Below are 13305 nucleotides of genomic sequence, written 5' to 3'. Positions count from 1 at the left end.
GTGCTGGGAATCAATCTTGAACAGCTGCTGCAGTGACATATAGTGAATTCTTACAGTAGCATTATCAACCAACAGTTTCAGGGCATTCTTTGGGATACAGGTGGTCTGTCTTGTGAACATCTTTAGATAAAGATTTAGTTATACATGCTCAGGAAAGATTACTGTGAAGACGAGAGAAATGGAGAGACCGTCACATAAAAGGAGACTTAAACATTTACTTAGCTCAGCAAAGGTTCAGGGGGACTTAGCTGTTACAGAGACATGCACTGGGAACACAGCAAGCAAAAAGAAAAGGCACTTCAGCTGGAGGACAACACTGTTGCTAGAATAAAATTATCAGAAACTAGCTCCAGGTCAACTGAGGTGAAAATTAGAAGAACATTTCTAACCACTGGACAAGTACCTTTCTGTAACAGATTGACAGGCTGGTCTTGGGGTGCCAACAACTCCTGTAGGAAGAGATGCATGCTGTAGTTGCCTATGCTATGATGGTACTGGAGTTGGTGACTTAAGCAAAATCTTGTAGATTTCTACGTTCCTATGAGAAATGGCTTTCCCTGGTAGACATCTAACCAGGGTACACAGGAAAGGATGGGCAAGATAACTGGATTGCTCTCCCACACAGTAGTGAAGCTTATTAACAAGATGTGACCCAAGAAGGTGTATTGGTTGCCAGGACCAGGCTCAGAATGGGGATAGACACAGTCAGTCTGTGTTTCTGAACTATCACTTGTCACTGCCACAGAATTAAGTACTTCATCACTGAAGTTAAATATGCCCCAGGTTCTGAAAACCCCAGCCGGTATACAGTGGAATATTATGACATTTGATTTTCCATTCATAACAGGGAAAGAAAACAGGAACACCATAGCTGGGCAGGGCTGCCTCTGCCAGCACAAGCAAACAGAAAATCTACTGCATGTAACCTAACAAAGCTCTGCTGCCTTGCAAACACTGGAAGCTCTGCTGGATCACCACCTCCTGTACATATCTGCATTAGAGAAACCACACTGCTCTTTACAGCAAGGATGTGGTTTCTCTGTGAAATTCTTCAGGATGCTCAGATAAAACTGAGGGCTGAAGATTTGCATTGGGAGTTCTCCCCTCAGTTTTCACACTGGGACTGTTTGAAATTATGGCCAGTACTGGGAATTGAAATGAGAGGAAAATATTTTTGGCCCGTCTTTTCACATCGGGTCACATGATTGTCTGACAACCTTCCAAGGCTAACTATAACTATCACTGTAACGCAGACACCTTTCTCACAAGACAGTTCTTTCTTCAGTACATAAAGCTGATGGTTTACAAAGAACCACCACAGTGAGGCAGTAAACGGTTTCTTAGGCCTGATGACTGCAAACATTACTATATGCATTGCACTGTGGCCAACTCAGCTCAAGCCCCGGTTTTCTCAGCTCATCCCACAGAACAGCAACTCCAGCTGCACTTGGTTTCACCAATGGTTCTCATAAGGTAACCAGTCAGGCATCTAAGGATTTCCTAGGATTTTTTTTTTTAACATTTTTCCTAACATATAGGCTTCTTGCTGACATTTTTAAGTCAGCAGTAAGCACACTGAGAATCATAATACTCCACAAATTACGCTGAAATGAAGTTTGCATTATATGAGACTTTCCAATTATTTTTTACCTCAATATGGGACAGAGCATCTGTTAGATCTTGGTAACACTTGTGAATTGCCTCAGCATCTCTCAGATGCTCGCCTCGTAATCTGGTGGTCTCCAACAGCTCCTCCCAGGAGTTCCTACAAGGGAGGATGGGGAAAAGAACCACGTAAAACACTTAAACCAGGAGTAAAGGAGATCGACAGTCTGAAGAAAGACTAAAACCAAGACCTCCTCTGACTTTTTCATTCCTGCCATTAAATTCTCTTGGAGCAATTCCCTGCTGGGCAGCATGTCTCATACGTTACTCTGTCCATGTCCTCCTGTCTGCTCCAGGCACTTAAGCAGATGGTCCTATATAAGGGTGCCTCTCTCTAATTTACTTTTCAGGTGTTATATGCAGGACTTAAGAGAACTTATTCAGATCGTACTGTTTCTTTATGCTTCTCTTCTGGGTCATCTTGGGCTGATGTCAGACCTAAGAAGCTCAGAACATCTTAATGTTGTTCTGCAGAGCAGTCAGGGGATTCAAACTCAAAAATGAGAAGCAATAAAGCAGCAGCTAAACTCCTAGCCTTTCAGTTAGGTGATCCTGTTTCAAAGGACAAAGGAAGTTCACTCACCCCTTACTTATAAAGCACCTCTGATGCAATTTACAAGAAGGCAAATCAGCAAGCAGATAATGTCTGCATTTATAGTAGTCTATTTTTAAATGAGGCATGGCAGCAGCTCTGTATCAGCGAGCAAACCACATGTCTTGCAGTTAGAAAACTGGGAGGACATGCCTTATCCTTTTCTAATTCCTTGTCACTTCCTCATCCTCCTTAAAAGTGAATTGAAAGGATAACGTATTACAGAGCTAACACAAGTCTCTTACCTTAGCTCTTTCTGCTTCTGCCGAATTTCCCTGGACTCAAAATGTCCACAGTTCAGCAAATTGTCTGCCAGCTGCTGGCAAGCCACAACTCTTTTCCCAGCTGCTTCCAACTGGTGTCGGAACGTGTCATATTTGGCACAAAGTTGCTTTTGAAGGAAAAACAGCAGTAACAAAAAAGGCATTTTGAGTGGTCTCTTTTCCCAAACATACCTGCCCAGTTATCAGAGCATAGCCAAAAGACATATAATAAGCTGACTGTATTTGGAGACTGAGAAACTGCAGAGAATGACTGGATTTTACCACCAAAGACCATGAGGAGCTACAAGCTATTCGCAAAACATGAGGTTTGTGATGTGGATAGGAGGAAGAAACAATTACTAAGGATAAAAACAAACATTCAATGCAGAATTCAATTATTCTATCACTTGTTTTCACTTCATCAATGCAAATGTGTATTCAGTACTATAACTGGATAATGTAGTCTGGTTTTAAGATCTAGGACACAAGATATTTTGAAATTAATTATAAAAATGAGGATACTGAATGGCTATTGATTTCTAACAGGCTGACATTAGATTAGTCTCTGTGCCATGTGAAGACATGTAGCTGCAGATGTCTGTATATTAGAATTTATGATGAAAAAAATCCTTAACGGACACAACACTGAAATATCTGGTTATTAAAAATAGAAAGGAGCTGCTCTCTGGAGGTGCAGACATTTTACCATGCAGTTGTTCCACGCAGCTCGGCCCCCACAGTAACAGGATGTGTTAGGCAATGCTGCCTGCCTGTTGAGCCAATCCTCCCCACCCACTCTCCACCCTTTTCTCTTCCTGTCTCCCAGTTATTTACACTTACAAGTTTTCAAGGACAATCTTAGAATCCTTTTACGGTCTCATTATATAGAGTTTGGTTGATTTTTGATCTGTGACTCAAAAAACTCACCAAGACATGTTCATAATCATTTCCATAGTCTTCAGAGCCAGCTACTTGTTTCTGCTGAGTGATCCAGTCTTGCAGATCTTCATATTCTCGTAGAAACTCATGCAAGGCAAGAGTATCATCCAGCTTCTTCCTTCTGTTGGGGGAAGGAGACAAGACAACACAATTAGACCAAGGGAATATAAAAGGAGGGCAATCAGTAACTTTATTCCTATTAATCCCCAAAACCTCTCACCATCAAGACTCACTCTCTTTAATGTAAGAGCTGACTTATTTCTCAAGATTGGAACTCAATCAGACTCATCGGCTGAGTTTCCCAGAAGAGCACTGTGCCTGCATGAGCTCTCTCCCTGGTTTGGGGTTTTGGGGTTTTTTTGGGGGGAATGTTTGGTTTTGGTTTTGGTTTTTTGTTTGGGTTTTTTTCTTCCCATGAGAATGTCCTTCTTTCCTGCCCCCCCCCCAACAAATCTGTCCTGATCTGTCTTTCAAAAAATAACTGCAGTACTTATGAAAATGAGAAGGCAACCTTTCTAATGGAGGATGGTGTGCCTGGAAGGCAAATGTTATGAAATCATTTTATGCAATTCTGCTCATATTTCTTGTTCAGCAAAATTACTGCAACCTGCTGCATATTTCTTAAAATCTGGAGTTTCTTACAATACAGCCTGACATGTTACAGGCCTTCCACAGTAAATAAAATATCAATATTCCATCTGCTAACACTGCCTGGCCATTATGCAAATGTTCCAGGAAAGATGAACGTGGCTTCCCTGTTTGCTTCACAAATGCTCTGATATCACAAGAGATGTAGCCTGATGAAAAAGTCCACCCTGGCAAGCAGATGCAGATCAGAGGTACAAACCAAAGCACCAATAAGGCACCATGAGACCCAAATTAGCATTAAGCATGAATGAAAGCTAAACATCTCTGTGTTCAACACACAGAAACATTTTGATATTTCTCAATTAAGTGTTTATTTTTCTGATTTTCATTCACAGGTTTTTCTATTGATGCTTGGCATTTCCTCTAGGCTTAATTATTCTAGTATTCAGACTCATCTATACGTTATTCTGGTTGCAGAGCCCCATTCCTTTTCTGAGTGAAATATTTGTGGAGGAAAAACCTAAACTGTTCAGGCACTTTTTCCTTCCTGAGAACAAACCCGAAGTGTTTAAAAACCCCATGCACAAGCAAACTGTCCTGTTGTAAACATCTTAATGTAACAATAATAGAAAGGAAGGGAAATGAAAAGTAAACAACTCATTCAAGTGTAAAACCCTTCTTACATTAGTGCAGCCACCAGGCATAAAGATAAGTGTAACTGTGATTGTCTCCCTTCTGCTATGTAATGAAATAAGACATTTTCAAGCAATATTAAGGAAACCTTTTAAAAATATTTTTTTCATTTTGATAGCAGATTCCAAATACCACAAAGGCAAGTAAGAATCTGGCATCTCAAGTCACTTTACAGAAAGATGATGAAGGGCAAAGAGGAAATCTGGGGGCCTGAAATCCTTAATATGTAGCAAAACTCCAGAATAAAATGTAGAGTTCTTGCTTAGCAATAATGAAAAGCTCACAGGTGCACAGAACTAATACAGAAACAAGCAATTCCCTAAATACTTGAAAAAAAGAGGACATAATGGATATGATCTAAATTCCAGTGAGGTAACTGGAGATAATCCTTCATTGACTTCAGTGGGCTCTGCATCAAACCTAGTATCCAAGAGGCAGTTCTAGTTTATACCTCACTGCTGCTAGTTCTTGCAGCTCCTGGAGTCTTGAATGAACTTGCTCCTTTGGTGCATCAACCTCAACATACTGGATGGAGCCCACAAGAGAAAGAGTTTGGGCACTTTCACTCAGTTCTTTCATCATATTTTGGTAAATGGCAATCTCATGCTCCAGTGCCTGGCAGAGAAAAGAGTGGATGGAAAGTCAGTTGTTCAAGACACCCACTGTTTGAAATTCTGCACCCGCCTATGGTGTAATCATTGAGACATTAAACAAGAGAAAATTTTTCTGGAAGCATGTGATGTTTCCAAAACTTGATCAACTTTAGATAACTCTCCAGCAAACTTCTTTTGAAAAAAAAAGTGTACCTAAATTCAAACAAATTAGGTGAACGAAGACAACTGGAATTTTGTGATGCATTATTAGGCAAAGTATTCCTGAAATTATACTCTATTTTCATCTTTGATTATAGGGGGAAAAAAAGCTTCTGCATGCATCTGTTGAGACTAGAAAGCAGGTATCAAATCATAGTCAGTTTTGGCCTCAGGAAAACAAGATGAGAATATTCACCATTCTCCTTTTTCCTCAAACTATATATTTTCCAACCAGATTAGTAAACTGCATTGATCTCTTCTGTCTATTCACATGTAGACATACATCAATGCAAAGTATCTTGTAGATGGCTGGACGCTTAAGTACCAAAAAAACTTTACAACCACAGACAGACCAGAAGATCTAGCCTGTGTACAGAATTTAAGCAGAGAAATACCTTATGTTTCTTGAGCAGTTTCAGTGTTCCATCTTCATCCTTACCATAGTCCTTACTTGTTGCCAGGGGATGTTTTTCTGCTATCCAAGCCTCCAGGTCTGCAGTATTCATTAGAAACTATCAGTTAAAGAGAAGGTAAATTAGTTTCTACCTTAACTTTCAAAATAAGTAATTTTTTGGACCTAATAAATTCTAAATGGAGGGTGCACTGCAGGATTTACTGTGATCTTTTACTGAATAACAAATAAAGACTATTTAATCCCAAGAACTACTATTCCACGCTGTTCTGTGAAATCATATTAAGATGAAAGAGGCCACAGATGGAAGACTGTGGCAGGATAATTAAGGTGTTCTCCAGGCCTCAACGCTCTGGCAGTAAGTTTCAAGTTGTCTCACTTTCTTCACATCACTATCCTTACTTGAGACTTCCTTTACCTTATTCACTAAGGGTAGGGGCTAACTGTGTAATACCAGTGTGATATTTCTCATTCCCCTTCCTGATAAGTTTGAATCACCTATAAGAATCAGGCTTCATAAAGCTTGTAGTATGTATAGCTGTTGATAGACGGAGGAAGTAACAGAGAGATGATCAGCTTCCCCAATGAACATAGTTTAGGTGGGCCTATGAACTCTGTGCAAATGCTGTTTATGTCTGCAACAATGCATGTGTTATCTGAATAACTGCACTCCTACATGAGTCACTGATGACAGAAAACTTGGATCACTGAGATAAATACTTCATTCCTTTTTTTTTTTTTTAAACAAGCTAAACATAAATGTCCAGTATCCTGTTGAAAATAATAGTGCCAAAAGTCCTAACTCGCTCTGACAGTGAAAGAATGTTATCAATTTCTCATTATCATTTTGTTGTCTGCAACAGGTAAAGGTTGGATGGCACAAGAGATCCCTTCTTTACCAATTTCCTTGTCATAATTCTCCAGTCTGAAGGGCCACTTCAGGATCCATTGCATTACTTAAGTCAAAGCCTCAGGCTGTATAAAGATATTAAGAAAGGAGCTACAAGTAGGAGAAATGTGTTTTATACACAACCACGAGGGATGGGTACAGAGTCCAAGGCAGACCTCTAGGGCAGCAGGTCTAGATGGGGGCTGCATTCAGCTATGCAACCCAACCCTCCATTCTCATCAGTCTGGCCTCAAGCAACTGAAGTGGATACAAATCCCAGCAAAGCCGTTTTGTTAGTCGCGTTAAAACTTTGGTCCTCTTTTTTGTCTGAAGAAGCTACTGTGTAAGCACTGCTGTAATCTGTACCTCCTGGAAGCCAACTGAGTGCTGCAGCTGCTTCATCCTTTTCTCACAGGACTCCTCCAAGCCCTGCCAGGCAGTCACAAGCTCCTGGCATTTCTCACTTATTTTCTGAGCTGATGGATGCTGGCCTACAACCATTGTTCTTCCTTTATTCAGGACCCGCTGGACTTGCTGTTTGTGGGCATTCACTTCTGCCTGCAGTTCCTGGGAATGACATAAAAGAAAAAAATAGGAATATAGGAAGGGTATGCGAGGACAAAGAAATTCTGTGTGGTCCTCGTCCTAAGCAAAGCTGGCAGCTTGTGACAGTGGGCAGAGTATATAGCTAGTGGACACAAGGACTGTCTGTTTCTACAACAGCTGCAGCCTCAGCCACCAGTCTCAGCCCTGCTTGTAAAATGCTCTGCTCTTGTGCTGCCATTGAGGGAGGAGCTAAGAGTCTGTTTGAAATTCTGTGGCAGCAGACATCCCTTAACTTCCCTACACCCTCAGCATTACTGAAGTCCTCAGCCTGGTGCTCTGGCCTGGTCCTACCCCTTCTCCTTACCCCTTCCCCTGCCCAGCAGCCGGGGAGGTTTGGGAGATGGAGCAGGACAAGGGATGAGACACAAAGCTGAGGGTTTCAGAAGAGTGTTGAGCTGCTGATGGGAAAATAAAATATCCCAGAAGACGAATGGGCTGGAGGAAGATGGGAAGAGAGACATTTGTCAACAGTACCATGAAAATCATTAGATTCCTGCTCCATAAAGCCTCCCAGCTGCTCTTACAAACTTTCTCATGGAACTTGCAATCTAAGTGCTGCAAAATCCAGTGTTGTCTGTGGCGCAGGGCAGCCCTGAGGTGCCCCTCGGGTGGTAGGAACTGCTACAAAGAATCAGACTCTCTAGAAATCAGTGTTAACCTGTCTTTATAAATATGTTGACTGCAGCTTGTTCAAAGCATTTTACAAGCAGTACAGAACTAAAATAAACATTAAATGGCTGTTATATGCTCTCCTAGAGTCTAGCATGCACAAACCTCAAGACTGCATGTATAATGAAGCAGTAAGCAGAGAACCAAAATAGGATGTATAACAGTCAAAGTATCCAACCTAGATCAACTCACAAAGCAAAACAATTGGGTTTTTCTATTTAGTGTCAGGTATACCAGCTTTCCATCCACTTCTAATGGGAAAAGCTACAAAATTTCTCAGACTACTACTGCAAAATACGACAAACTTTGCAGTTACCACAGGAATTTCATGTTTGCTCTGCAAATCATCACACTTCTGACTTGTCTCAATCAACTGGAACCATTTTAGCTGGGCAAGCGCCACAATCAGTGAATGTACTCATTGGAAGTGTGGCAATCCACTTTGCTTGCAATGACCTTCCTGAAGGTAAAGGAGAATTGCGTAGGTGCTGGTTTGCAGGCTGAGGTGAAAGGCAACATGCCAACATGCTGTAATACACTTCATTAAAGGAGTTACCTTGTGTTTTTGCAACAGGCTTTGAGCCACATCCAAGGACCTCCCACAGTTGGTGGAATGGGCAATAGGCAATCGTTCATTAATCCAGTTCAGTTCCATGTCATGATAATGGTAGAACTCGTAGAGATTCACTGCAGCTTCCAGCGACTTCTGCCTCTTATCAAGAGGTGCTTGCAAAGACTCAAACCTAGGGGCCACCAATTAAATGTATATTAAAACAAAGTTTTATCCTGATTCAGCCAAGGGAATTAGGCTTTGATACCACTGTAAAGATTAGAAAACACTGGACAACTCTTTGCAATTAAATGTCAATGGTTAGTGCTGGATGCCCATACAAGAATTCGTTCTCCAGAAGGCTACTTTTGGCAAGGAGACTTATACGGTAACACTAGACATAAGCTGAGGAAAAGTGATTTACACTTTTGAAGTCCTAGGCTTGTCCTGTGATGTTTTAAAGAACTAGTCACTACTGAATGCTGGATCACTGCACCTCCTAGAAAGCTCTGGGTGACCTATGGATAAGCAGAGGACTAGAGGAGGAGTGCAGCAGGCAAGAAGCAAGGTCCAGTAATAAAGGTTTAGGCAGGTCAACAGGCAGCTGTGTAGGTGCAGATCAAAACACAGTTGTGGTACAACCAGGGAGAAAAATCATCCCTCAGTATGGGTTAAACCTAATCAACTGAAAGGCATTTTCTCGAAGGTAGAACAAAAAATTCTATTTGTCACAAGGGATGGAGACAAAAAGAGAGTGGCATCTCACCTTTTCAGATATTTCTGTGTTTCATCCAGAATCCTCTGGGAGTCAAAGTGATTGGTGGCCATATTCCTCGCATGAGATACAACAGAGTTCATTTTCTCTGCCAGTTCACGTGTCTCATTTTCCAGCTGTCTGTGCTGCTTGAGCAGATCACGGCTGGAGCGTAAATCATGGCCTGTCTCAGATTCCTGAAGAACTTTCTCGATTTTCTCTATCTTCTTTTTGGCATCCTGCCAGGAAAAATTACAGCACACTCATACTGACCTTTCAACATCATTTTCTTTCACTCGGCACCTCCCATGACAGCTTCCTGGACACAATTTTTAAATCCATATGTCGTTTCTCGGTAACATGATGGCCAGGTACCTCTAAGAGGCATCTCATGGGAGTATTTTGTTTTGCTCGCTATTTTGGAGCACTCTTCTCTCCAAGACACTAATGCACATTGCTAAAAACAGTCTCTTTGAACTATCTTCAGTGACCTAATACCAAACAATCAAACAATATCCAAAGGCTTCAGATGGTAGCTACAACACAACAGCAGTCCTATGACATACTGGTACCTAAACAGCTTCACAGCACATTGTTCCTCTTATACAATTCGCCTGGATGACAATGGACTGAACACAGTGCCATGCTGCCAGCCTCTGAACTGACTCCAAGCAAGCGTTTATGTTTGCACAGCACTGACCCATGCAGAGAGTTCTGTTTGTTTTCCCAGTACAGGGTGGCCGGAGAGTTCAACAGCTTTGTGGCCTGGTGCGGTGCTGGCACTGCTACCCTGCTCATAGCTTTGGAGTGAACTTGGTCAGCGTTACATTGGGGTTTCTCTGCTGAGTCTGCAGAGAAAATGGACACCTTAAAATACACATTTTTCTCAATGGTATTCTGCACTTTTTTGTAAGGACCACACAACAGAGGAACCAGGCTCCTAGGCCATTCCTCCCCTCTGTTCCCCATCACCTCCTCACCTGGAGCAGTTCCATGAGCTGTTCTTGCTGCCCAGCTTGTCTCAGCTTGTCGCCTCTCTCTATCATCTTGCCATACAACTCCTTCCACTTCTTTTGAAGCTCTGACATCTTCTCCTGGATAGAAGTTGCAGCATAATGGTTGCCTTGAATCAGTTGACTTCCTTTCTGAAGAAACATGGCACATCATTTTGTTGAGCAAATCATCATCTATGAAATCTGTGACAAGATGGAAAATTTGCCTCCAAAACTGCCTTCACCTTTATCAGTGTGGTGAAGTGCTCCTCATTAGCCATCATTTCCTTCTCAGCAGCCTCATGCCACTTCAGTTTGCGTAGAACATTTGTTGGATCGCGATAGGATTCATCTGATGCAATCTTATACTTCTCTTCCATCCATATCAAAAGCTCTGCAGCGTCACGATTAAACTCCTTAGAGAAAGAAACAGGATTTATATCAATTTAACTTATGATTCTGTGTGGGTGTACAGTGCAATCCTTGCTGTTAGGATCAAGCCTGATTTTTTTCCCCTAAAAAACCCTGTACATTTATAGATTTATAGAAAAATATTTATGTATGTGTGAATATATATAGAAAATGTGTAACATGTATTTTATGCTTTCCTGTAAAAGTTGTTCTACATTACCAAAATTCTTAATTGAAGACGTATGATCTTGAACCACTGACTAGTTTTTAAGCCCTTGGAGTAGTATCTCTTTGTCTCTTTTTTACCACTTTTACTGATCTGTTGCCTCTAATTGTCAGTGAAGGTTTTCATTTTTGATAGACTATCATCCGTAATTGTCCAATCCTCCAGTACAACTTTGTATCCCAGCACTGGAAGCTAAATTTGGTGTCAAAAGTACAGTTACAGGAAGTAACTGTGCCAAATTATTAACAATAATATGTAATGAACAGAATAAACTTATCCAGCAGATGAAACATTCTGTTCATATTTTTCATTCGGTATCTCCAGTTTTGTTTTGGAATTTTGCTATGGTCACGGCTTTGAAGATTCATCATCAGTGTATCACTGGCTCCCTGGAGATTGAAATCCTGTCTCATAGCCAAAGAGAAAGTGAGCTGCAGTAGGAATGTTGAGCATTTTGAGATTTGTCCCATGTTAAGGCAAAGGGTAAAAATACTTCGCACACACCTGAGCAAATTTGCAGTATTAGTTCTTTTACCTGCAGCTGTAGGGAATCCAACAACCTCCGTTTTTTCTTGTCATTGCTTTGTATCAGCCGCTCCCACCTTTGCTGGAGAGTGACCATTCTCTCTTCAATACTACCAAGAAAAACAGGAAATCCAATGCAGTACTAGTCATACTGCTTCCCCTTGGTTGTACTGTAGTCATGACTATGATATAAAGGGTGTCTAGTTCAACACCTCTGTTGACAGGAGGAAGGGATAGATGGCCCTGTCCCATGACCATGCTGGGCTCACCTGGAAAGCAGTGAGCACTTGCCAGCTGCGCTGGATTTTCCTTTTGTACGGCTGAGTTACATTAGTGAACTGCAGTCATGTATGCGTGACTGTAACACCCAGACCTTCCTCTTTCCCAAATACTCCACTCTGATTAATAATTTTCTCTGTGATGTAAATGCAATGAGGCTCTGAAATGGCCTTCTAACGGTGGTAGTGGTGGCAAGAAATCAGATTTTAAGAGCAGTTTTGCAGGTTTGTGGAGGAATTTTGAAGACATTATCACCAGTGATCACAAGAACATGGTCTTTTTGACCCAAGAGGCTCAACTCTGAACCTATCTTTCTAATTCTTGTTTATACAGAGGCCCCCTTACTAGATGCTAGTGGCTCTAGCAGAGTAAAGGAATTAGATGACAGTTCAGCTTCAACAAAAACAAGAAGGAGCTACTCCTGATGACTTATTTTCTCGTGAAGTTTCTGTAATTTTTTAACAGAAAACATTAATTCTAATATGTGATACCGATAAATGAAGGAAAATCTGTTTCATGTCGGCATTTAATGAGTTTACATTAAAGAAATTTTAACACTATATGTAATTTATGATACAAGGTGAATTATTCTAGCATTCTGTCAAATGCCACTTCTAACCTAAAGCATTTAGCTTATTTTTCCTGAGAGCATAGGAAGTCTGTATCTTTCTGAAAAAAAAAAATTAAAAAATCCTTTTTTCCCCCTTCACCCAGCAGATCACAGCTTGTAGGTCAACTAAATCCTGGCTCTGAGAAAGTTTTTCATCTCACCCTAATCACACTGGATCAATTAAAGCTAAATAAAAGAGTTTGGACTCACATGTGAGAAGCGAAGTGCCTGCTCTCTATTAGGTTCATCCCATTTTCATTAAGTGCTTCAACTCGTCTCTTCAGTGCCATTAGCAGTTGTTCAAATTCCCAATGTTGCTTCAGTAGGCTTCGAGCAGCATCTACATGATCCTGCATTTTAAGAAAGAAATTTTGATCAAGTCTTTTCTTAGTTGTGTTGTTTCTGTAGCAATGAAAAGTAATCCTGGACCTTATTTTCCCCCATCTCTTTCAGGCAGGAGATACACAGTACATTTTGCATGTCCCTAAGGATGTTCAGGGCCACAAACAAGCAGTTGGTGTTTGTATCATATCTGGTTCCTCTGTTTTGTTTCCATTATGATTCCATTTTCACCTTTTAAGAAAATCTGCAGTCTGAATTTATGCCAGCACTCTGGCACATCTAAGGACATGCAATACAAAAAGCCATAACTATGTATTATCCCATCCAGTTGACCCAAAAGCACTGAAGTTTCAGCTGAAAACAGAAAAGATGACACAACCTCCTCCTTCGCTGATCTTATGAATATTGCCTGCATTTGTTTTTTCCTTCATTTGCTTTAACGTTCTTAAAATATTCAATAAAGAGAAAAAGCTTTGTTTTTTAAAAGT

General features: G+C 40.9%; 1 protein-coding gene across 1 annotated transcript in view; it reads right to left on the bottom strand.

Annotated features, from left to right (window-relative positions):
* Positions 1-13305, bottom strand: part of SPTBN5 (spectrin beta, non-erythrocytic 5) — a 99195-nt gene that overhangs the window by 63658 nt on the left and 22232 nt on the right. Inside the window, exons 18-29 of the mRNA XM_056344847.1 lie at positions 12686-12825; positions 11597-11696; positions 10670-10840; positions 10413-10577; positions 9445-9671; positions 8685-8871; positions 7220-7420; positions 5948-6064; positions 5192-5355; positions 3448-3580; positions 2503-2648; positions 1651-1765 (exon numbers count right to left, since the gene is read on the bottom strand). Of these exons, the coding sequence (XP_056200822.1) occupies positions 1651-1765; positions 2503-2648; positions 3448-3580; positions 5192-5355; positions 5948-6064; positions 7220-7420; positions 8685-8871; positions 9445-9671; positions 10413-10577; positions 10670-10840; positions 11597-11696; positions 12686-12825 (1866 nt within the window). The remainder of the gene's footprint in view (positions 1-1650; positions 1766-2502; positions 2649-3447; positions 3581-5191; positions 5356-5947; positions 6065-7219; positions 7421-8684; positions 8872-9444; positions 9672-10412; positions 10578-10669; positions 10841-11596; positions 11697-12685; positions 12826-13305) is intronic.

Source organism: Falco biarmicus, chromosome 7, assembly GCF_023638135.1.
Source record: "Falco biarmicus isolate bFalBia1 chromosome 7, bFalBia1.pri, whole genome shotgun sequence".
Classification (NCBI taxonomy): Eukaryota; Metazoa; Chordata; class Aves; order Falconiformes; family Falconidae; genus Falco; species Falco biarmicus.
The sequence above is the reverse complement of the archived record's forward strand: the minus strand, read 5'-3'. Positions and strand labels throughout refer to the sequence as shown.